Below are 25,703 nucleotides of genomic sequence, written 5' to 3' on the forward strand. Positions count from 1 at the left end.
TTTAACACTGATGCCTTAAGTTTTAGCTTTCATATTTTCCAGATTCTGTACTTCATAGGTATATAACTCTGAACATCATATAAAGTGCAAGTTTAGCACGTTCTCCTCACAGTTTAGTTAGACAAACCAATCCATGTCCAGCTCAAGAACCAAGAACACCATTTCAGCTTCAGGCCCAAAAAGTATAAACAACAATGAACTGAGGAGAGCAAACTGGGAGAATGGGACTTCATAATCTGGGGCTGTAATTAACCCCAATATGGAAATGGAGCAAAACTTACAAAAGTGTGAAAACTCAAGACTCAGGGTGCATCTTGGGTGTAGCCTCAGCCAGGCTCTTGTACTGCCCAAGGTGTATCCTTTGAAGTCCTTATAATAAATAGTTACTCTATTCCTTTAACACTGTCTAGGCTCTCTTCTAAGTAGCCTCTCAAGGCATCAACATCCTAACTTGGGAAAAAAGCAAATTGCACAGTGGCAGTGGATGAAGATTCTCCTTTTATTTTAAAACCTCTGTAAAATCAGAGCAAAGGGTCAATTCCAGCATTCAGCCAATTTAATTAGCGATTTCAGAGTAATCATAGTAATGAGCCAAATCAGCAAAGATGTCATTGGGGTTCCTGCAGTTCAAGTTGCAAAAACAAGCATTGATCCACATAATTTTCCAGGAAAACTCAGTTCCATCTGGGCACTGGAACCTCACTTCAATAGTCTTGGACTTGTAGGGTGTGCAGCACCTGTTGTCTGTGCAGACACCACAGTATTTGGGCCTGTATGGACTTTTGCTCACACATCCAGAGATGGTATAGTTCATGGGTTCATTCGCCCTGTAGACAGCCAAGCATTTCTTCCCAGGCTAAATCAGAGAAGAAAATAAAAGCAAAGAGGTTAATATTCAGTGCTGATACAGGTAGGACATAAAACCCACCTTGCTCTTTACAACTACCTGAAAGGAGGCTGTGACAAGGAAGGGGAGATTGGGGAGATGCGGAGCTCAGCCTCTTCTACCAGGTAAACAGTGATAGGACAAAGAGAAATGGCCTCAAATTGTGCCATGAGAAATTCAGTTTGGATATCAGGAAAAATTTCTTCATTGAAAGAGTGGTTATGCATTTGAAAAAGCTGCCCAGGGAAGTGATGGAGTCACCATCTCTGGAAGTATTCAAAAATCAAATAGACGTGGCACTTTGCAGTGCGATTTATCAAGAATGGTAGTATTTGACCAAAGGTGGGGCTTACTGATCTTGGACATCCTTTTCAACTTTAAGGGTTCTATTATTCTATGATTCCTCTGTTTAAAGGGATCTGTAGCTGTTAGGGAGACTTTTACAGCCCTGACCTAGGTGGTGTGAAAGATTTACAGGTTTAGACATATGAACCCAAAAGCTGCAAGTAGGATACTCGTGTAATAGAGTTCATAGCCATGACCAGACACTCAGCACTGCTTTTCAGCCAGCTGAGTACAAGGCTATCTGAGCACAGCAGGCTTGGCTTGGTTTTCCTTGCAAGGACCTTTTGGCTGGAGCTAAGACTTTCACAGAAAGGTTTTCATACCAGCACAGGCAGGACACATTTTGGAACTCTGTGCAGCACAGAGTATGTGACCATGTACAAGTGCAGCCCCATGAGGCCTGAATGCTGCCAAAGAAAGGCTTACTCAGTGTCCAGCTCAAGGGGTGCACAGAGAAAGAGTCCCTACCTTGATGTGCTGGGTTATATCCACCTCACAGGGCCTCATGTTGCACAGGCGGCTTTCCTTCAGGAGCCGGCACTGGTTGTTGTCATTGGAAATCCTGGTGGAGATGCCCAGCCCACAGGTCTTTGAGCAGGGACTCCAGGGTGAGGTGTGCACAATGCAATTCTTCTGCCAGGCTTCATCCTCTCCCTCATACGCTGTGGACACAGATTAACCCCCCATTATTTGTGCTGGCTAGGTTTACATATTAAACACCCTCTCCCCAGCTCATTGCACATTCAGGCCACTAACCCAAATAATTAAACCACAGCAGAGTGTCTCAGCATTCCTGTGAACTCTCTCATCCCACCCCCTTTGTGCTGACCTACTTGTGTCAGACTCTCCACCGCTGCGAGCGCTCAGGGCTGGGGCTCATTCCTTTATTCTCCTTCACAGCCTCACACAAGAGGGTCCTTGTCTGGGACCCCCAGGTGCTGCCACAATATAAACAATTACAGAAGCCTGAGCCAGTGGGTGGAGAAAGGGGATGAGATCTGATCTCACCATGGTTTATTTCTGAGCCCATTCAATTGGTTCCCTGCAGCAGAAAGTGGTCAACAGTCTCTGCTGGATGGCAGAGGGCTTGGGAAGCAGCCACAGCCTTTCACTGGGACGAAGAACAGCTTCAATAGCTCTCAGAGAGCACAGTGACCATTTGAAGAAAGGGTGGGCTCTGTTTTGAAAGCAGCCAGCAACCCCAGTTATGGTTCTCTCCTACCTCAGCCAAAGTCCCCATCTCTCACAGGACAGTCCACAGGCAAAACTCTGATAGAAACTGCTCACTGAGTTTTCTCACTGTTATATATATTATCATATTAATTATCATATTGAATGTAATAAATGCTAGTCAGACTTCTGTATGACATCTCCCTTACATCCTTACAGGAGAAAAGTCAGGAAAGCAAAGCTGTGTTTTGCCCACTTTGGGACACAGGCCGTGAGAGCATAAGGCCAGTTTCAGTAGTATATGTTTTGAATTTGGACCTACCCCACATTTCACTGAGAAGTGAGGGCTAAACTCTGGTGGTTTTAACCCACAAATTAAGACCAAGGTTTTGTTTTGTGCAACCGAGGTTCAGACCATGGTTTGGGAAAAAACCTCTTACCACCAAGGAGCCAAAACCTTTGTTTACAACAATCCTATTTCTCCTTGTGCTCTACTTTTGTAAGATGGTCTAAAATACGGAGCTAGTGTGGCTAATGTCACTACAGTGTGTCACTGGGCATTTTGACAATAAACTCCAGACACAGGGCAATTTGAGTCCATCTTAAGCATTTGGGACCACGTTTGAGGCAAATGATACCACCTCTGTGCAGTGGGCTATGTGATCATTACTATAAATATGAGTGTGAGAACAAAACGTTTAATGATGCCATCAGTTCAGAACTGATGAAAAGTTGTACTACCACAAAGACAACTTAGCCCAACTCACAGTGGAATTTCCACACAATAACTGCCTTCAAAGTTTGAGATTCCAAAGATACTGGGGCTTTAAAATCACACTACAATAGCACTATAACCTGTACAGAAAGCCTCAGTCTCAAATTAAACTGAGTCTGTTCTCTTTCCCAGAAGGTCCAGACTGAGGAAAAAAAAAGAAAACAAAGAATTAAAAAGGACTTTTGACATCTTCAAAGTTGCAGCAGACGTGTCCTTCAAAGGGGGATTTGGCACAGGGAATTCCAGAATGGTTGCACCAGCATGTTTGATGAATACCATACCCATATAATCATGGATTGGTTTGGATTGGAAAGGACCTTAAAGACCATTCCAGTTGAACTCACCTGCCATGGGCAGGGATAGCACTCACTAGATCAGTTTGCTCAGGGCTCCATCCGGCCTGGCCTTGAACACCTCCAAGGGTGGGGCATCCAAAGCCATATTGCTACTAATGACTTCCACTGGTGTTTGCCTGTCCCGTCCTTCAGCTCATGCGGTGTGGGAAGCCCTGTCTCCCTCACAAAGGTTAGACACCTGCCAGGTCTGCAGTATTAAGCTGATACTTTGCTTGTCGACTGCCAGATGGCAAAGGAGAGATCTGCCTCATTCCCACCATACCTGCAGAGGAGATGTGACGTGGAGATGTCTTCCTGATTTTCCTGGAGTCATCACAAACCCACTGTTCACAGCACTTCCCTGCCATCTTAATCAGCTTTGGGTTTGGGCACCAGACAAGTGGAGGACGTGAGTTTGTGCACATGGGAACACAGCCCACAGCCCCGTTAATGCATGTGCAGTTGTATTTGCAGTTGGGCTGAAATGTCTCCCCGTTCTTATACCTGACTCCATTGAGGACACAGCCTACACCAACAATCTCTGGAAAGAAAGAAAAAGAGAGAAAAAACACACAGAGCACCATTAAAATAATGCTGGCATCAAACAGCTCCAATGTGTTCCTTTACCAAGGTGATCCCTGTGCTGGCAGTGCTGAGGAGCAACGTGCTCAGCCTGATGCTGTGCCGAGTGTAGTCACACCATCTAGGAAAACCTTTCCATTCTAAATCACAGCAAAAAAAGAGAACCTTTCAATGCTTCAATGAAAAAAATAAGTTAGAAAATAAAATAAGTTTTATCCACAAATTCTTACTTAAAAAAAACCCCAAAAACATTTCATAGCATGGTGGTAGGAATTACTCACAGGGGGAGAAATCAAATCAATTAAAAAAGATATGTAGTGAAACTTGAAGTTTTCAGAGACATATGAGGGGCCTTCATGGAGTTGCACATATGACACAGCTGCTCACAACACCTGTGTATATCTGAAGCAAAAGGGGATGACAAATAAGGTAGCAAAAGGTGCACCTAAATGGCACTGGATTCCTCTGTTTGGGAAATTGGATCTTACCCCGTTTATCACAGAGCAGTTTTCTTGGAAAACAAAATACATGTTATAAAGCCATGAAAACAAATATTTGATGTGTAATTTTTTTTTTATAAAATCACTTTAAAAAGTCAAGGCTTTTGATTGCCCATGAACAGAACTTACAGAGGAGTGTTTTTGGTTGTTTCAAATTATAGACGGTTATTTGGAAGCAGTGGCTTCCAATGGAAAATTCAAACTTTAATTTCTTGTTTGGTCACATGGAGGCACTGCACACGCACTGGCTGAGTTGCTTATATTTTGAGTCTGGTCAGAAATGGAGCTGCTTCAGGAAAACACAAATTGAAATGCTGGATTAAAATTCTGCATGGGCTTCCTATTTTTAGAATGAGCTGAATGAAAACATCAAGCACAAATCCCTTCTGCACAAATTTGAGAGCTGATGGAATTTCAAGCACAGATCTAGATCTCCAGTTCATGCTCAGCTCCAATTTTTGTAATGCTTAAGCCTTTGTAACAAAAAGACAACAACTCAGTGCTGGAGCTGGGCCTGAAAATTCAGAGAGACTTCTAGGTATGCACACAGATTATGACAGTTCAAAAAAATCCTGTATCTCCTGGTGTTTTCCTACAAGCATATTTCCTCCTGGATTATGTTACCTCAGTCTACTGCAGCTCTCATAAACCAAGAGGTTCACCATGAGAACATCCCCAAACACAGACAAAGGGGCTGTTGAATGCCTTCATGAAGAACATCACTGAGTTTGTATCAAAATGAAGCGATTTGGAGGCACAACCCAATTCCCAGCCCCACACGGACAAGACTTGCCTCAACCCCTGGGCCTGTGCTCAGGACCCTGCTGCCCCTGCTTTTCTGCAGAGAAAAGCCAACAACAAAAGCAGAGCTGAAGTGATTCCCAGCAGGTTCCTATTTGATGTCTGTGAGGTTAGATCCTGGTGCATGCCTCAGCATACAGCCTGAATTTCCCCCAGTTTGACCTCAGTCCCTTTCCTAATACATATTCCTAACTCCTTCAAGGTCTTTGGTTTCCATAAATGATGTTGTTTCTGTTGCCCTTTGCACCCTGGGTTCTCTAGATCCAGCTGAAAGCATCCATATGCAAAGCCAATTCCTCACAGCATGTAGTCCCCAACACCCAGCACAGGATTCCCACTCACAGGAGCTTTCAGTCACCAGGTCAGGACAGAAGCTGGTGGGCTCAGAGTGGGGTAATTCAGCCTATGTGGGGCCCAGGGTACAAAAAGAACACGTCAGCACACCCTGTCCTGTACCTCTACCTGGGTGCTGGAAACAGGGGAAAGGCTGCAGGTTTCTCTGGCAGTCAGAGACAATCTGCCTCACATCCTAACCATGGAGAGACCTTCCTCTTGTTCCCTTCAGCTGTGCACACCATAATGCCCCTCACCAAACAACCAGAACTGTCACACAACAAGGGGTATACTGTCATGGTAATAGGGAAGTGAAAGCACACACGGAATCCCTCCAGACCTGACTGCAAAAGCTGCGGGTCAGTCTTCCTTCAGCACGGTGCTGCTGCCACAGGCACACTGAGTGCCTGTGAAGTGTGGGAGGACTGCAAAACCCAAAAGAGATCCAACTAAGAAAACAACCATTTAAATAAATAAACAAGTGCCAAGCTACACGAGGGCCTTTAAAGAGGCCTAGGAAGGCTGATAGCGTTGAGACAGCATCCAGCCTGTTTTCCTCTCCCAGCACAGGGCCAGCTGTAACGATGTCATTCTTGACAATGTTTGTCTAACCTGCTCTTGCAGACCTCTCATGAATGTTCTACACACACTCCAGACAATGCATTTAAATGATCTCATATCCTCTTTTCTTAACCTTAATCTTTTTTAATCTTGAAAATCACTGTTTAAGCTTACAGCTCCTAGCACATAACTTCTCTTGTTGTTATTTTGCCTGTATCCTACACAAATCTGGTTAGACTGCACTTTTTGCATGCATGATTGCTTGCTTGTTTTTTTGTTTGTTTGTTTCTTTCTTTATTTGTTTGTTTTTTGTGCCTGAGCCAGTCTTCCCACCCTTCTGCTGAGGAAGAGCAATACCTAATATCACTTCTGTGAGAATCTGCCATCTTACTCTGAACTGCTTAACTTCTCAGACCTGTCCCTTGTGCAACCTCTGCTCATATTCTAGCTTTATTGAAGCCCACATTATGTGAGCTTTTTCCTCTTCTGTGGATCAGTTATTCTATCAGTCCATCTCACAGTCAGTTCTCCTCCAGCTTTCCTTTCACCTTTACATTTCCTCTTAGATCATTTGTTTTTATGTTCCAGCCCTGAAGCCCCTCCATTTAAAGGGCTTTTTCCTGTTTATGAGCCTAAAGCCATGACTGTATGTTCTAATAACTTACTAAAAAGCAGCCTTTCTGATCAGCAATCTGTGTGGTTGTGAACGTACTCTTAATACATAGAACACTATCAAAATTCTTTTTGCGCTTCTTCTTGAAAAGTATTCCAGTGTCATGGAACCAAGAGTTTGTGTTGAGAGGCAGGAAGAAATCCTTCTGCCTCATCACAGCTAATGTGACTGTAAAATTATGGCTTGAACCTCAGTTTGTATCTGACAAGCTCTGATAGGTGATTCATTCCTGACCATCTTGACAGGGTATTCTATAGACCACATGATATCCTTACGAGGTATTCCCTATAGGGAATTAGCCAAAAGTGTCCCTTTAATGTAATGGTTTTCATGTAGGGGCCCATACTGCTTGTATTTAAATCCAGCTGCTTGCCCATCCTTCCTCCATCCCCAACTCACTACAGCACCTCCTCTTGTTACAGGGAGTACAGAATAATCTATTTACGCATATGGAGACTTTCAAATGCTGGTTGGTCTTTGCTCTTGGCTGCAGCCAAATCAAGGGGCAGGAATTCAGATGTCATTTCTCACCCAGACAACTGCCCTGAGAACAAAGACAGCTACGAGGGAATGAAAGATGATGCACGGAGAAGCTGATAAGCGTGCAGCCAGGTATGTAAAATGAGATAAATCTCAACCCCTGCTCAGACTGACAGGAGCCACCAGCGCTTATCTAAGTCAAAAATATATGTACATGACTTACGTGCACATACTCCTATTTCGTACCTAGGTCTGTCTCCACTGTAGTCGCAGTACAAGCCCCTGTGGAAGTCGCAGGTGTCGGCCTCGGTGCAGCTCTCCCCGCGCTGCCTGGCACACGTCTTGCAGCAGTCACAGCCGTCCGTGACCAGGCTGACGCCCGGCGCGCACCGCGGTGGGGACCTGGGGCACTCGCAGGGCCACCTGCAGTACTGGGGCCGCGTGTAGGTCTCTGTCGTGGCTGGGACGGTGCTGGTCATGGTGAGGGAGGTCTGGGCAGTGGCCTGAAAATGAAGAAACACAGCTTGGAGAGCGTTACGGAGAAATGGGGCTGCAAACCCTGTGCAGCTTAGCCCTCAGTTAAAATCCCCTCGGGTCTAATGAGTGAAAAAAACTTCAGCAAACCAACCTGCAAGTCAATTCAAAATTTGATAATCAAATGAAAACCTGATCAAGGTTAATCAAGGCAGAAAATGGATTTCATGTAACACAGTGGTGTGTTTCCAGGTCACTGTTACTGAGATCATGGAGTACTGGGATGCCATAGTTCATATCAAAACCCACAGAAGCTAGAGGCTCATTTCATTCTGAGCCCTCAAATCCCTAGACAACAAATTCTGGATGACATTTAACAACACCAGCCATGCCTGTGGTGTAGGAAGGGTGCAAATCAGGCAAGTGACAAAGCAAAGATTTCATTTTTCTAAGAGGATCACTGCACAGAAAACCTGTGCTGTACATGGGGGTCAAGCAGGGCACAGTATCTCAGGCACAGAAACAAATGGAATTATTCACATGGTGTGTCAACAGCAGAAGGAACGTGGCACTCCTTGGGCACATATGGTCTAGAAGCCCTTTCTAATGCAAAAAATAAGTGTGTAACCCTAAAAACTTTGAATAAGGAAAGTCAGACTCTAGAAATTTCTAAGGCAATTCCATCCATTGCTGCCTTCCCTATACTGTACTTTATATTCCCTGTTTCTTGTCCTCTTTGCAGCTTGAGATGTCTCAAACAAAAGACTTTCCAAGAACCCTTCATGAAGAAAATACCTCACCCAAGAGTTTTTGGAAAAAAATTAGGCCCACAGCTGGTGAGCTATCCATCAGGATATCTCTGCAAAGACCCTCTACTGTCCCTTACAATTTCTTTGTTAACAGGCTCAGATTTTATTAAAGTATACATTTCTAAGCCCTCTACTGTTGTATCTTAAAGTGTATTTAAATAACCAAATAATAACTTGGTAACCGGTTATCCCATATTTAGAATACTAAATTGTGACCACATTGCTAATCACTGCCAAATAGACAACATGTTTGCTCTGGGAGTAATTCCCAATCGCATTAAGGCCTCCTTTACAAACAGTTTGCCTTAAAGTTGGCTTAAAAACACCTTTAAACTCTTGTTTAAACTAAAACATACCAACATAATTTACTCCCACTTTAAGGCTCCTTGATGCTGTCAGGGCTGTTAAAAGAGGAACATTAAGATTGATGAAAAGCCCTGGCCATTTAATAGTGGGATTTTTCATTCCACTCACAGTCATTTGAGTAGGTGCAATAATCTGCCACTCAAGAAGAGAGGCCTTCTCAAGTGCAATAAACCTATTTACTTTGCTGCTGATTATTAAAAAAGTGCTTAATAATCAGATCCAGATATAGAGACAAAAGTCACACAGCTATTTAAAGAGCTCATTGCCACAGCCCAGCCCTGTAAGTAAATCCCTTCACCATCATCCCTTGTTTCTATTGTCAACATGAGCAAGCTTCTCCCTGTGCAGATATGAAAGTGTCTGTGAGCCAACACACGCAGCAAAGAGGAGCCCTCATACTCCATGGGTTTAGGCTGAATTCTTGTAAAGCACAGAATAGCTGGGAGACATTTGGTGGTTTGTGATAGACAGGAGTTTAAAGCAAATGATTCAACAGCCTTTCCTCTAGGTCTCACACCTGTGCTGGCCAGGGAAGCCTTTCCAGTGTCCTTACAGTGAGGAAGCTTTGTGGCCCTTGGATGTGCTGGCTGGATTATCCAGCGGTGTGGCTGATTCCATTGGATGGACACAGTGTGGGCTACGTCAGCATCTTCAGCTAATCAGTGTGGACAGGCATCAAAGCACTATCACTGCTGGGTTTTACCAACAGGGACAGCACAGAATGATGGAGTTGGCATCATGTCCAAGGCTCCATTGCCATCTAAGCAAAACCCAGCCTTTGGAAACTGCTGTCCACTGGAGTCTTTAAAAGTGCACATCTTGTACAGCCTTGCAGGCTCTCCTCCTCTCCCCTCCTAAGTCCCTCAGACCTTCATAATGGGAAAAAAAACCCCAAGCTGTAGATTTATAAAATTATTGGGTTTTCCATTGCCATGGTCAGCTGTTATCACTGGAACACCTGTCTCCTTGGAAAAGGCAATTCAGCCCTACTACTTAATCCCAGAAGTCCCAAAATATTTTAGAAAATAGACCCTTCCATTTTAATGAGTATGTTGGTTAAATCATCATGACTAATGCCTTCCACGAGTGCTATCAACAGGAAATCACACTGTAAGAGCCTTCTCCAATGGTCAGAAAAAAAAGAAAAGAAATAAAATAACCACCAAAATAAACAAACAACCCCCTCACTTCATTAATAAAATAACACCAAACAAACAAATATGCCCATGTAATTTGAGGTTTCAGGAATCATGTATTTAGGGTAAATATAATGCTTAGGAGGACAATGATTTTGTAAAAAATCTGAAATAAGAGCAAAGAGAAAATGTACACCAAAAGTCACAGTAGTGGGGATTTGACAAGCTTATTTTAAAATGTCAGAAAGATAAAAGAATATGCCTGTTAGGAAATAAATTTTCCCAAGTACTGGTAATTAACTTGTTTCATTTAATTATTCTTGAATCTTGGCGTCTGCAGATTTTTTTATCTTGGGTGCCAAGGAGAATATTCCACCAAAATTATTCATGAGTTCTAATTTTTCTGCTTTTGGAGATACAAGCCCATTCTCATTAAAACAAGATGAAGGCTTTCTCACCATGCTATGCCTGATAACTCTCTATTAAAGTCACTCCTGATTTATGCTTGGCAAGCTCCAAAATTACTTCCTTTTTGCATCTGCAGAGCAGATTGTTAGCAACAATTTCCAGCTAATTTCTGTCTTCACATTCAAGAGGAGAGAAGGAGAAAATACCCACTGTCTGCCATAGCCACAGACTTAGTATTTTAATAGCCAGGAGTTTCACTACCAAGTTTCAAGATACAAAATGGACAGGAGCATTTTAGCAGCTCATTCTTCCTAGTGGCAACATATATTTTCAATCTGTTGAAAAGTATTGCAAGTGTAAGTATGTTTTAGTTTTGAAAACTGGAAGAACCAAGCTATGATGTTGAAACCAGTGTATACAGCCCAAACTACAAGCTAGGTAGATTTATTGCAGCAATTTTACATAATACATGAGAAGCCTCTGCCTTTGCATTAAGGCAGCAAAGTGTCACAATATATTCCTTTACTTCTAGATTTTACAGATATTTAAAAATATATTAATGTGTATTGATTGCTTTGTTTCAGTGCTGCCAGATCTTACTCTTAAGACCTTTTTCTTACAAGTATTTTTCTTGTCAGCTGGGTGAAGGCAGGGAGAAGCTATCCCTGTTCTTCCCTTCCAGTTTCTTGATGGGAAATGTTCAGACAGGATGGTGACTTCTAAATTGGATTCCTCTGGCCGCCAAGGGAGCTGGAGAAGTGGTTCCATAGTAGCAGAAACTTTAGTACTTTATCAGCTTCCACTGTTGTTCTTGGTGGTAATTTAGTCTCAAAGGAGAACTTTTTATTTCAGTCAGAGCTGCCCAAGCTGTGTTTTGCAGGATACATTTTGTTGGGTGGACTACATTTAATTTCTCACAGTAGAACACATTAAAGAAATATTTTTAACCTACATTACTGATACTGCCTTTCTGCACAAATGCCAGATGTTGATGAAGGGATACAATGTGATCTGGATTATCCCGTTCTCTATCTCTGATATATTCACAAGCGAAAATGATTAGTGAGGAAATTTTAAAACATTCTCTGTACTACAAGGTCTAACGTCATCTTGCCACTGTTTAGAAATAACTCCAGATTTGGAATTTGACTGTTCTAAACAAGAACACTGAAGTTAAAAGCACAACTATATGCAGACACTTTGAGATGCGTCTCCTAGGAAAGAGCTGAGCGTTTGTACATAAAACACATCTGCTTTCCCCTAGTTCCACCTACTGGCTGAACTATTGAGACAGCACAAGCAGAAATGCCTGTAGAGTAAATTCCAGTTCCAAGAACCACCCTAAATATTCCCATTATCCAAAATTATTTTAAAGGCACCCCAGGAGACTCACGCACATTCCCAGAGTTTCTAACACTAACCTGATGTAGCACATTCCCAGGGGAGCACAGCATCTGGAGCCCAACAAATAAGTAAAAAATGAAAAGACAAAAATGAAATATAAACAATCCATTAAATTGTTTATATTAAATTGTTTTTATTAAATCCAAAAGCCACATACCCTTCTATCCCTCATTTGTATTTCTGGGCAAGCACAGAGATTGCTTATTTTCGTCCCAGAACTGACAGAAGTTAAAAACTCATAATGCTTGTCAGAGAGATGGCAATGTAAAACAGGACCTGGTTTACATCAGTGGGCTTAAATCAGGCCCTCAGGGTAGAAGTTTGTTCTTGATTTTGCTCAGCTGAAACTTCTGTGCTGAATATTTCTGAATGCTTGCATTATTATTATACCCAAAACAGATGGGTTAACAGAGAGGCAGTTCTTACAGAGATCAGTAGTAATCACAGAACCATCAGGATTTCCTCATTGTTAAACTCTTGCAACAAATCTCTAAGTCCCCATGAATGCTCATAAAGTCTCACAAGCTCACGCTAGGGACAAGTGGCATCAGGACAGAGATATAAATCAGATTCTGCAGGACATATAATTTAATGGTCAGAGGAAAATATGATTATGCAGGGCTCAGCTTCCCTGTGCATGAGGTTCTAGATACCTCATTGAAATTGATCCCAGACATGAAATCTCCTGGACATATTGTGAAATAACAGACTCTGAACCCAGAAAATATAAGACAGTTTTAAAGATGTCAGGTGCCAGCTGGATTTATTCTGGCTGTGCGTGGTAGGCTGAGCAGAAAGGAACGTTCTGCATGAAGCAAAACATTCAATAGCTTCATAAAATAAAATATCCCCAGTGAGTCAACAATTATATGTCTGTGGATCCATGAACGATGAGCAATCAGCTTCCCATAACTTTATTTTGGGAAATGTATCTGTGGGAAGAATGTAGACAGATGTTTGGAATAGTCTTTTCTAACTCAGTTTAGACAATTACAGAGTAAAGATTACATACATTCATCTCTTTGCCAAAAAATTGCTTATACTGGCCAACTCAGTGTGACCTCCCATTTTCTTCAAATTTTTCCATGGAGTATTTAAAGTGAAAGAACTTCCCTGTTAGAAAGCAACCTGATGTTACATAAATGTTTCCCCAGTAGAAGCACTTACTTAGGATAGGGTGGCCTAAAAATATTTGGTCATCATTACTAAATTGACACTGTCACCACTGACTCCACAAATAGAGATATTAGCACAATTTTTGTGCTCTAAGAGCATTTTAATGTCTTGTGCTGCAATGAGCTCATCCCGTGAAACAAGCTTCAACTGGAGTTTGCAAAGTAACAGGGAACATTTGGAAGAGCAACGAGAAACGTCTCCAGAAAATACAATCAGACAGATTTCAGTTTAAGGAATGGGAAAATGCATGTGGACCATCCAAGATCACAGAGTCTGAAACCATCCTAAAACTGTACAGTACAAGATCTGGTTGTATCAGCCAAAAGCTGGGTAGCAAAACCAGTCTCAGTTCCAGCTGCCAAACAAGAGCAGACTGCCTTGGCACAGGTTTTACTTTACAAGTGGCCTTGTTCTGTATTTGCTTGTCTCCTTTTCACTCATGGCTTTGAAATAAAAAAGAAGACACTTTTCATCTTCTCACCCTCTTGGGGACATTCTTCCATGCTGTGCATAAAAAGTAAAGAAAAAATAAAAAAACTCCACTTCTTTGTTTCCTTGGTTGTGATGTTTTGTTCCCATGGCAAGAACAGTGCAAATTACATTAAGTTCTTCAAAATCTTCTTTGTTTCCATGATTTTTTTTAAAAATAAAAAATATACATTTGCATTTTCAAGTATCCTGAATTTTCTGTTTCTGTTCCAATGAAGAGAATTTTACTTAAAACAGCTTTTAATTTTTAAATTTCAATGCTATTTAAAATTCTCTAATCTGAAACAATTTGCTTGACCTAATATCTGCTCTTCCCTGGAGTTGCTAATTAACTGATGAAGTCATTAATCCCTATTTCCCTTAAATAACAATTTTCCCTCCAAAGTAAGTTTCCACAACTATTTCTCTCCAGCTCTGAATTTCTGAGTTGGTCACTTTATTTTCCAAAAATCCTTGAAGTCCATATTAAGTGCTCTCATTTTGCAATTGTTACATTGATAATTTTATTTGGATACAATATGGAACAAAAAATCTGGTCTTGGTGAGTATCATTAGATCACTTAATTTCCTGGACCACAGTCTTGAACCCTCACTTCAAATGCTGTATCTGGGAATTTGCAGTCTAGAGCATGGCAACCAGGATGGTCAAAGACCGAAAGGAGAAGACACTGAGGGAGCTGGACTGCTCTCAGTCCACTCTTCCCAGTGGTAGCAGAGGGTAAAACAATGAGCAGAAGCCACAAAATACAGCTGGGGAGGTTCTGAACACAACTTCTTTACTGGCAGAGCAATGCAGCACCAGGACAGGTCATCCAGGGAGGCTCTGGATTCTCCATCCTCATGTGTTTCACTCAGACCTCCAGAGGGCATGGACAACCAGCATCCCTGGCAGCCTGTGCATGCACACCTCGCCAAATCCACACATGGAAAATGCCCACAAACCCAAACCACTACAAGGCATCTCCCCCAGTTCAGTTCTGCATTCTGCCACCTACAGTCTGCTTCTGTCTCAAGGAATAAAAACTGATCTCTTTGTTAAATGGTGCATATAATGCAAAAGAATTCCATTTTTCAGGACCACCCCATCTCCTATTATAAGCCCAGCCAAACAAAAGCTATTTGACAGATTATTATTATTTTATTTGATAACAGGAAACATACCGTAAATCTGGTTTTGTAGCTGGAAGAATGGAAGATAACAGAAGAAAAAAGAAGTTGCTACTACCGCTGCTTTAATGGCCCCTTTGGCACACATGGCATGCATGGCTTCATCCAAAAAACAGAGCAGTCATTTAATACAGTGTTGCATCATTATACCAAAGCCACCTCAAGACTCTCAATGAAAGATGAGCAGTCTTTGCACTGCTACGCCCCTGTGGTTAAGTAAAAAACAGATGGAGCCTACAACTTGTCTGAATAAACAGCAGCATTTCCAGATATAGAGTCCCATCACAAAAGGCTATTTTGTGCCAAGTGTGGCATATTTTGGTAGCTGTGGCTCATACTATCTTCTGAGGTCTGCTAGACAGAGAATACAGATGGAAGACATAGGTCAGCAACATCCCTAGGGACAATAGAAGATGCCAGACTTCTGCATGCTTGAGGAAGACCTGAAACTAATCCAGACTCTGAATGCAGAACATGATGATCCAGCTTGAAGTGGTACATGTTATCTCACCCTTTGCCAGGCAAAATCATGGCAGAAGTCTCTTGTAGCATCTGAAGTAAGCTGATTCTGTGAGCGTAAAAGGATCAGCAAAGCAGCATTTGTACATTTGAAGCAAAGGCACCCACAGCACAGTGGAAGGTCGCCTGATCTGGGTGTGGTCTGGCCATACTTCTGTGAGGAAAGCAGCTTCTCTTCACAGAACCATGTAATCCAAATGTTCAACCAGACTTTAACTTGCACCTGTGGCTCTTTCTAGAAAACCAGATCAGGAAAGCAGTGAAACATGGAGTGGGAGAGGAGTATCATCAGATTTTATGGGGAAAAGAATAATGGCAAGGGTGCAATTCTAAGTACCAGCAATGACAAACCCCATCCTCAGGACTGCTGTGTTGTGCTTGCAAGGACAAGACTTGCATCTTGGTGTCTATCATAGCTCAGCTCAGCTTGTGATACTTTCACATCTGTATTGTGAAAAATTCAGCTGATATCCCCCACCATGAGTTCCTCTGAGAAAAGATCAGATTAAATACCAAAGATCAAATGGAATAGTATTTAAATTAAAGAAGGGAAACATGACTTGAGGATGCATCCAGACAGCAAGAGGTTTGACTGATGTTCTGAACAAGCACCAGCCATCTGGAAGTGCCTGAAAACAGGACTGTGGTAGTGCTGAGACATCTGGGAAGTGAATGAGTGTTGTCATCACACTGAGGGTGCAGAGGGAAAAAGAGACTCACACAGAAGACAAACCTCAAAACCTCCCTGTGAGTTAAAGTCATATGACATGGTTAAGGCAGGGTGAGGGACAAACGAAGTACATGAGGTAACTGGGGTGCCCAGGTTGTCACAAAGAGGAAAAGGGGAACAGAACACCTTCTACTTTTTCCACCATTACCCTCTGGGGACATCTGATCATGCTGACAGCAGGACAGAAACAGCACCATGGCCTATGCTACTTCCAAGGGTTACATTTTCTGCCTTCACTGTTACATAAGTCCGACAATCACAGAAGATATGGGGCTAAGGTGGATGTCTCAAACACCAACAGCCAAACAGCTGTGGAGCCAACCATGGATCTTGGTAATAACACACTATGAGAAAGAACAGGCTGTGGCTGGAGAAGGGACCACAGGCAGGTAGAGGCAGTACCTTTCTGGGATAAATGTCCTTGTTCTGGCTCCTGGAGACTAACACAATGCAATACAGCACAAGGGCAGGGATGAGGCTGAGGAGCAGGCATGGACTGTAGGGGGAATCAAGACCACTAAATATCCCCAAAGCCCTTCGACCTATTTCCAGAAAAGTAAAGAAGAACCAACTGTCTGTTCATGTTAAATAATTTCCTTAGAAAAGGAGAACCTTATCTCCAGGGCAGGGGACATTTATCAATAAAAGAGCACCCCCATGAAGCCCTGGTGTGTGTGCCCGCCAGGAACCTATCAGAACCCTATCAGATGGATCACCAGGACTGCGGATGTCTGTCTTCTCTCCTCTCTTCCTTTTTCTCTCTCTCTTCTTCTTAAATCCAATCCATCTCTTGCTCTCTCTTCTCTATCACCTATCTCTTTACCCAAACCCTGCTGCTTACACTAGGAGTGTGCTTACACTAGGAGAACAGGGACTAACTTATACCAACTCCATGCAAAGTGAGTAATTTATCATTAAAACTTTGTCAACTTTCATGGACCCTTTGAATTTTGCCATTGTTTTCCAACATGAACACCTAAGAATCTTGGGTGCTCCCCTTTCTTTCGAGGATGGGACACCATCTAGGTCCCTTCTGCCTCTTTCAAAATGCCAGACAGCATTCCCATGACATTTCTTTATACTTTAGTGTGAAATGGTTCGCTCAGACACACATCTAAACAATCTTCAGTTCAGGGATCTGAAGGAAACTATAAAACGATACACAGCACAGAGCAGATACTGCTTTAAATCACATCCTCGAGGTACTGAAGTAGAGAATTCCCTGGGGAGACATTATCTTCCCAATCTGTTTTCTTCCTAAAGCTGGTATCAAGCTTTTAGCCATATCACAGGGTACCAATGTCAAACAACTGCTTCTTAAAATCCCCCCAACAGATCTAATTATGTATTTTGTCACAGTGCTTTAGAACGTGCAGAAAAGGTTCTCCAAAGGAAATCTGAAGTCCTTTGCAGCAGTGACACCTGATGCCTAGAAAGAGGAGCAAAGCAGAATGCTAACACAAGCCTTCTCAGCATTTTTTCTTCTGACTTGAAAAGCAAAACAACAACACACACAGAGGTAACAATAGACTTAATACTTTTAAATAAAACCAGTAAATTCAGTATAGATGTAGCTGCAAGCGCTGCACAAGATCAAGCGTACAGCAGACCGTGGCTGGAAGGGAGTCTGCAGCCAGGCACAGCAGGCAGGCAGCGAGCCAGACACAGGGTGGTCCATAAGCTAGAGAAATGATGAATTGCTGTAAGCTCATATTAGAAGTTAAACTGAGATCAGCACAAACAACCTTGCCAACTTTATGCCGAGATCATTTAGCAGGAGCACAGTGATTAGCCAGAGGCCTGCTTTTCCCAAGCTTTGCTGAGCTTATCTGCTTAAACCCCTGGAACAAGCCCAACCTATCTGAAGAAATTTACTAGCTCAACATGTGGAGGAGAGACATTATGTGCCAAAACTTGTACACAATGACCCTTCCCAATGATGATATCAAAGAGCATTAGGCCTAAAGCTATGAGGATGGAAAGGAACACTAAAAAAATCTGTAATTTGTTAACTTTTCTAGGTGGTAGTTGAGAGACTGAAGTAGATTGGAGTACAGATTTTGTAAGCAGAAAAGAGGAGACTGTAAGTTTCAGAAACTCAGTGTACTCATCACCAGATGTACCAGATCTAGGACGACCCTGTGCTCTGTTTTTTATGATCTGTTACAAGTGACAAGCCTGCACAGGCACTTTATAGTCTATCAAAACAGACATTGTCATAAAGCAGCATCCTCTTTCCTCGAAATCTAGGAAAACAAATCTAGTGATAGACCCAGCTGCTCAGCTCAGTCTCAGTGGTGATCAGGTGTGAAATGCTGTACAGTACCTGGAATTAAGAGATATGCAAAAGGACATCAGAAGCTGGATCAGACGAAATGCCATCTAGAATGAAATTCTAATTTTTATCCCTTAAAGCTGGCACCAATCTGATGAGTCCTTCATAACACACTTTAACCTATCTGAGGATCATGTTACAAATCAACAACACTACATTTCCAAGAAAGCATCTAATAAGACATGTAAAAAATTGAATTGTTTTTACACTTTATTAATTTTCTTATTGCTGTCATAAACTTCATGTGAATTACAAGCCCAACCACAAGGAAGCCAACCTCCACTTTTTCTTTAAGAAAGGAAAAGAAAATCTGCTTTCAAGACAAGCCCATCAGGAGGGAAAAGTTTTGGGGCACATGGTCATTTGAGGGTTAATTTATCCAATTAAAGGTAGAAAAGAAACATTTTTCTTCTCTGTGAATGTAGAAGCTACTCATTTCTTACACATCCAAGAGGATGTCAGGCCAGATTTCCCCCCAGAAAAGGCAAGAATCCACCAGACCAGGTTTCTCAGAGCCCCATCCAGCCTGGCCTTGAACACTTCCAGAGACAGTGCATCCAAAACTTCTCTGGGCAGTTGCATCAGTGCCTTACCATCCCCACAGTAGAGGATTTCTTCCTAATATCTAACATAAATGTCTCCTCTTCTGATTTAAAACTGCCCCCCTTGTCCTCTCAATATCTGCCCATGTAAAAAGTCTCTGTCTCTTTCATAAGCTGCTTTTACAAGCAATAGAAGGCCAAAATTACTCCAGTCTGAAGCTTTCTCTTTTCCAGGCTGAACAATCCAAAATCTTTCAGCTGGAGAGACAGAGCTGGAGAGAGGAGGAGAAAGGGAGGAAATCAGTTTTGATTGGGACCTAGAGATGCCCCTGCACTAAGAAATGGTTACAAATAAGACTACAAAAGAGAAGTTCATTCTCTAATGTAGAGCACAAAGCCACGTGGCTGTTGCACATGGATGCATCTTGTTCACTCTCATAGTCACTGCAAAGGATAAATTACATGCAGAACAGCATGACTAAAACATCAATGCTTTAAAAGAGTATTTATGCTAATAAAAGATAATTTACACAGACAAATTAACTTGATCTAGTCCATAAACAAATCCCCCTGGCAGTCAAATGTACAAACATTTTGGCTCCAAAAAATGTGCTGGAGCAAGTCACCAGCTCTGTGTGCAGTGCTGTAGAAGATTTCAGGTTTGGTTGTAAGCAGTAAGCACACTTTTGAGACACTCAGTAGATCACTGGGATCTTTGGCACTGGTGAAATTATGTATCAGAACCCACTCACCTTCCTCAGCTTCTCTGAGCAAGGAGCAGCATTTGCAGCTGCTGGGTGCAAACCCTGGGCCACTCTCTGCTAAATGCAGAGGAGATCATTGCATTGACCTCTCAGGAGACTTGACAACCCTACATAAAATGCCTTATTTTAATGCAGCCAAAGGTAGAGAACATAAACTCTACATTGGAAGAGTAGGGCACGACTTTGCTGTTTGAACTCAGCTTTAACCTCTTTGTATCTGCAGAACAGGAGTGGTAACAATGCTTTTGCTACAAGGAACAAACTCTGGAAATTGTGAGCTGCCCAGACCTTGGAGGAACGTGCAGCTTCTAGGGAGAAGGCAATGAATGAAGGCAAGGGAGATCCCAAGAGTTCCCTATGAAGGTATCAGTATGGATAGGGAGAGGTAGGAAACCCAGAGCTGCTACAGGGGCTATAACCCCAGGGCTTTGCTGCTGCTATGCCTGGGAAGAACAGATTTCTATCCACTCACCCATAGAAATATCCTTATTCAGCTTTTTGCATATGAATTTTTCTGAATGCGACTTTCAGATATGTCTGGAAGAGTTGAGACATGGTGGAGCACCACAGCTGAGCACCTTCAAGAAATCTACTTTAGAAAAAAAGGGTTTCTCCATTTTGTTCACATAAGAGGAAAAATGATCTGGCAGCCAGCACATTCCTCAGGCTGGATATGCCTGTAGCTCCAGTAGCAGAGAGGTTTCACTCAGGATGGCACAGTCAGATGAAACCAGGTCCTCACCAGTGGGTATGATATCACCAAAGCCAGCAATTAAATAGGGTGTGATACCCCCAGTGTTGTCTATTACATAGTGTGCAGACCCAGAATAAAAACAGACACAGGTGAAGTTTTTGTTCTGGTATGAAGGGCTGAAACACCCCTGGAATGTAATATAGCTCAAGCTGAGGTGTACCAGCTATTTTCTCATCTCATGCACTAAAACCGTTCTTTACAGAATTCTGGTACATTGGTTTTCTGCTGGTGCTCTTGCCAGGGAATTTAATGGTTTCAGTTACTGTGGATTAAACTTGGAAGATGTAACGATTTCCCCTCCACAAAAACAACATGACAAAGTGGGGGTTGTGAAGGACAGAAGTTGTTTTGTCCAACAGCAAGAGGAAATCCTGTTCATTTTGAATGAAGTGTTAAGCTACAGCAGGGTGTGTAATGTGTGGGGATGGGCAAAAAGAAGGAGAAAAAAAAGAAGGATACTCTGGACAGAGATGGTAGGAAATCTCCTTTAAGGAGAGAAACTGGTGATGCTGAAGCAACATAGCTGCAAGATCTGAAGGGTTAATTTGTGTGTTTACAGAGCCATCCAGTAGGAAACACAGCTGTATCAACAGGAAGCGGAATCTGGAGTCAGAAGTGCATTTTTAAACTTGTCCTTTTCTTTCTCCTACCAAGGAGATTAACAGTGGAGATTTAGCACAAAAAAGAAAGACCTTAAGTGTGCAAGCTCTGCAGCAACAAAGGACAGAGAGGAGAGAGGGGAGGTTCCAGTGTGCCGGCACAGCACTTATCAGCAGTAGCATCCACTTTCCAGCCCATCATGAAGACATAAAGCCTATTCAAGGCTCAAGGAACTCTCACATGATGGGAATTTACTGACACGAGGATGACTGACAGGCCCTTGGGTCAAGCTGAGCCAGAAACAACCAAAGTGCTGTGGACCAGACTGTCCATCTCTCAGCATACGCCCCCACATTTTGCCTGGTCTCCAGGCCACTTTTCTCCTCTCTCCCCTATTCTCCATGGTTGAATAGTCTTAAGAAGTTATAATTTCAATTTCCTATTTCTCAATTCCTTCAGCCAAGCTCCAAGCCCCAGAGGAGTGTCCAACTCCCATTGGTTTCAATATAAAACTCAGACACAAAGTAAAGAAAAATAAAGAGATGTTAGAACGTTGGTGTGGATCTGTCTCAGGCTCTTGACCCTACACAGAGCTCCCATTAGCTTTCCAAGAAAACAGTTGAATTCAGCATTTTAACTGTAATACAAAAGGACTTTTCTTCCTGTTTCCCCTCTTCCCCCACCCCCATTTCTGATACAGTTCATCAGTTCGCTACAAAAATGTCAGGAAGTGAATTTGCATTTTTATCAGAAGGTGAGTAAAAACCTGCAAATTTTGTTACACTGCACTTGGAGTGTCCTTCCTACTCAGTCCCTTTTATTAGAAAAACAAACCACAGACACACGAGCAAGCCAACCTGTTGCAAAGAGACTGATGCAAAATCAGAAGGAAAAACATTTTGTTTTTCCAAATACACTCATTTTGCAAGCCAAGAACTAATAATTTCAAGTCTGCTACAAACTGCATGGTGGCTGGGGGGAGTTTAAGGCTGACTTTTAGGGACCAGAGTCTCACCCCCATGTTAACAGAGCCCACATCGTTAACCCCCCAGGTCAGAAAAGAAAACAGATACTGCTTGCTTGATAGTGCCTGTGGACAGAGGATGCCCAGGTTTCACATTCACTCTGCTACATTTTTATTTTATTTTTAATCATTAAGAGGGATTTAAATCCATATCCTATTTCTTTGGGGGCTTTTATTTCAGGTTATTACTCAGTTCAGGGTAAATGGTGATGTATAATTTCATGCCATAGATTGTAATAGCATCAAATAATCCACATAGATTGACCAAAGAAAAACAAAACCAAAACCAAAACAAAACAAAACAAAAAAACCAACAATTGTCTTACACTTTAATAGCATCAAAGGGAAATAAGATGATCACGAAACATGATGATATTTTAAAAATACGAAAAAGCACTGGGGGTTTCCACAGGCAGAGGCTGAAAGTTCAGAGCAGCTGCCAGGAGGCCGCAGGTATGTTCGTAACATTAAGATCATCTGCTATTCAAATATCTCAGAAAGATTTATTCAGTGTTCGTGAGAAGGGAAAAAAAGAATGGTTTTGTTCCAAAACAGTGTTTCCTCAGCACTGAACTGGGGCTCATGAGGAAGTTCCCATCAACAGATGTTCTGAGATCGTCTCTGCGGCTCAGGTTTAAGGGAAATCTCTTTTTAATAGTTTGGCTACTTGATAGCATTCTTTAAAGAAAATCTTGACTTCAGATTCAAAATTTTCACCTTGATGTTCTCTCAGATTTGTAGTTTCCTTACTTTGTCATGGACAATTTCTCCACATCTGGTCTGTGTTGGTCTGGATTTCCATAGAGATCACATTTAAAATTCAACAGACCTGGCATGGGAAAGTTCCTTCTCTTGGTTGCTAGCTCATGGCTAGGAAAATAATTCTTTCCCTTTCTGAAAATCAGCAGCACTTGGCTGAGAATATTTGGCACGAGAGGCTTGGATAGAGCTGGTTAAGCCCTCGTGTCAGCTCACAGGGCCATGGCATTGGGAGAGCTCGGAATTGTGTTTGCTGCTACCCTGGAGCCCACTCAAGGTGAGGCCACTTGGGGCTGGGGGTGCCCAGGCCCCGAGGTCACTGATTGGGGTTTTTCTGCCCCTGCAGCCCCACACTGTGGCCCTGGGATGTAAAGAGTCCCTGGTGCTGACAGGACAACACCACGGGGTTCTCTCAGCCGCCTTTGGGCTGCCCAGAGCAGCAGCTGGGCAGAGCAGCAAGGACGAGAAGCCAGCTGGGAGACACGGCCAAAGGGAGCCTGGAGAGAAGATCACCTGGACAAGTCTGCCACTGAGGCCTGGGACAGGGGCTGAGCCAAACAATTTTTCTAAGGGATATTTTTTCTTTTTACTGAGAACTGCTCTGGAGGAGCAGTCAGCAGAGTGATGGCTACATGCAGCATCTTGTCCTATGTGCAATGGAAGAGAAGAAAGCGGAGGTGATGAGACCTTGAACAGAGAGAACCGGCTGTTCCTGAAGATCTGGCCTGGAAACAGCAAAAAGAGCAAATTTGTGCAGTGGGAATGAGGGGGCTCAGAAGAAATCAGAGCCAGCTCTCGAGCCAGCCTGGGCTTTGCACTACAGATGTTATTCCAGGTATGCTCGAAGCTCAGATCCTCTTTGAATACACAACAGAAAGCCCCAAAAAGCAGTTGTACCTTCCAAACAAAGGCTGTACTACCCCTAACAAAAAACTGACACATTGCAAATGTGGGAGAAAGTAAATAGAGAGAGGCCTTGACTTTTTCAAGACTTTGGGGGCAAAACCATAGCTTTTGAATTAAATACAGTGGAAACTACAAGTAAGGAAAAGAGATCACTTCCTGGCACAAATTCACTAAGAATAAAAGAAAAGGAGTGAAACTATAAATGCAGACAAAGGATTAATTGAACTGGAGAATTAATCCCCTGGATCCCAAGGTCAGTGGAAACAGAACTGAAATTCAGAGCTTTGGTAAAAAGAGACACCAGAAAATGCACCTAAAAAACTGGTGCAAGAATTAAATATGAAGGCTGCTGTACTTAAAGGTATCAGCTCTCCAACTGAGAATGCACACACATCACATTCACAAACAAGAAGAGGGTGCCACATTCTGTTTCTAGGAGGGACTACTCGTGGTGGAAAGAAGCAACTTTCATGAGGGTGATATTATCAGATGATCCTGTTTTAATCTGGGGCCCCAGAAGTGAAGTAACTGTCCCAAAGGCAAGACAGGATATCTGTGCCAGAGCCAGAAATAGCAGTTAGATTTCTTGTCCCTACACTGTCACCATACCATGATCCCTCCTCCTACACACAGCTAATAAACTTAGTCACTGAGTTCTTTCTGGGTGCAAAAAAGAAATTGTCCCACTGAGCTGCCTCTCAGGTGCTGTCAGCTCAGCAAAGCCAGTTCCTTAGTGTTTGGCTTTCAACCCTCACATGCACCTGATGCCTGCAAAGCGGCAGAACTCTTTCACCTCTCCACCACCTTCAAATCCCACCCATCAGTGGTGATCAGCAGTTTATAGCTTGATGGATCTGTGCAAAGTAATGGAATGGGTGTTTCACACGATTCCCTCTTGCTTGCAGGCAGCCCTGATACTGCTGGGGCCCAGGCCCCCACCAAGGAGGTGACAAAATTCCTGTTTGTGATCCAGAGACCCACTGACACTGGGAATGGCATAACACAGAACAAAACTAAGCCAAACAAAATAGAACTTTGCTCAGGGCAGGGTATTGCTGCCACTTCCCCATCCCAAAAACTGCCAGCCTGGAAAGTGGCAACATCTTAGCCCTTGAAGAGTTAACGCTGCTGCTTCCAGCCACAGAGGAGGACACCAGCTGTGCGGTTTGCCTCTGGGAGGATACAGATGAACTCTAATTATGTGGTTACTAAGCTCTTGGTCTCCCACAGCCCCGACACGCGAGGGCAGTGTTGGTGCACGAATGGCTCTCCCCAGCAGCCCTGCACAGAGCCCCGCTCCTCCCGAGCATCCCCCGGGACCAATCCCGCTCCTCCCGAGCATCCCTCGGGACCAATCCCGCTCTTCCCGAGCATCCCCCGGGGCCAATCCCCGCACGGAGCCCCGCTCCTCCCGAGCATCCCCCGGGACCAATCCCCGCACGGAGCCCCGCTCCTCCCGAGCATCCCCCGGGGCCAATCCCTGCACGGAGCCCCGCTCCTCCCGAGCATCCCCCGGGACCAATCCCGCTCCTCCCGAGCATCCCCCGGGGCCAATCCCGCTCCTCCCGAGCATCCCCCGGGACCAATCCCCGCACGGAGCCCCGCTCCTCCCGAGCATCCCCCGGGACCAATCCCGCTCCTCCCGAGCATCCCCCGGGACCAATCCCTGCACGGAGCCCCGCTCCTCCCGAGCATCCCCCGGGACCAATCCCCGCACGGAGCCCCGCTCCTCCCGAGCATCCCCCGGGGCCAATCCCGCTCCGCCAGAGCATCCCCCGGGGCCAATCCCGCTCTTCCCGAGCATCCCCCGGGGCCAATCCCGCTCTTCCCGAGCATCCCCCGGGGCCAATCCCGCTCCTCCCGAGCATCCCCCGGGACCAATCCCCGCACGGAGCCCCGC

General features: G+C 43.5%; 1 protein-coding gene across 1 annotated transcript in view; it reads right to left on the reverse strand.

Moving 5' to 3' along the window:
* Window positions 1-485: 485 nt before the first annotated feature.
* Window positions 486-25,703, reverse strand: part of CCN4 (cellular communication network factor 4) — a 34,509-nt gene continuing 9,291 nt past the window's right edge. The window contains exons 2-5 of the mRNA XM_040067813.2: window positions 7,665-7,944; window positions 3,795-4,052; window positions 1,700-1,893; window positions 486-856 (exon numbers count right to left, since the gene is read on the reverse strand). Coding sequence (XP_039923747.1) covers window positions 557-856; window positions 1,700-1,893; window positions 3,795-4,052; window positions 7,665-7,944 — 1,032 coding nt within the window. The 3' untranslated portion in view covers window positions 486-556. The remainder of the gene's footprint in view (window positions 857-1,699; window positions 1,894-3,794; window positions 4,053-7,664; window positions 7,945-25,703) is intronic.

The sequence above is a fragment of the Hirundo rustica genome, chromosome 1 (genome assembly GCF_015227805.2).
Source record: "Hirundo rustica isolate bHirRus1 chromosome 1, bHirRus1.pri.v3, whole genome shotgun sequence".
NCBI classification, from domain to species: domain Eukaryota; kingdom Metazoa; phylum Chordata; class Aves; order Passeriformes; family Hirundinidae; genus Hirundo; species Hirundo rustica.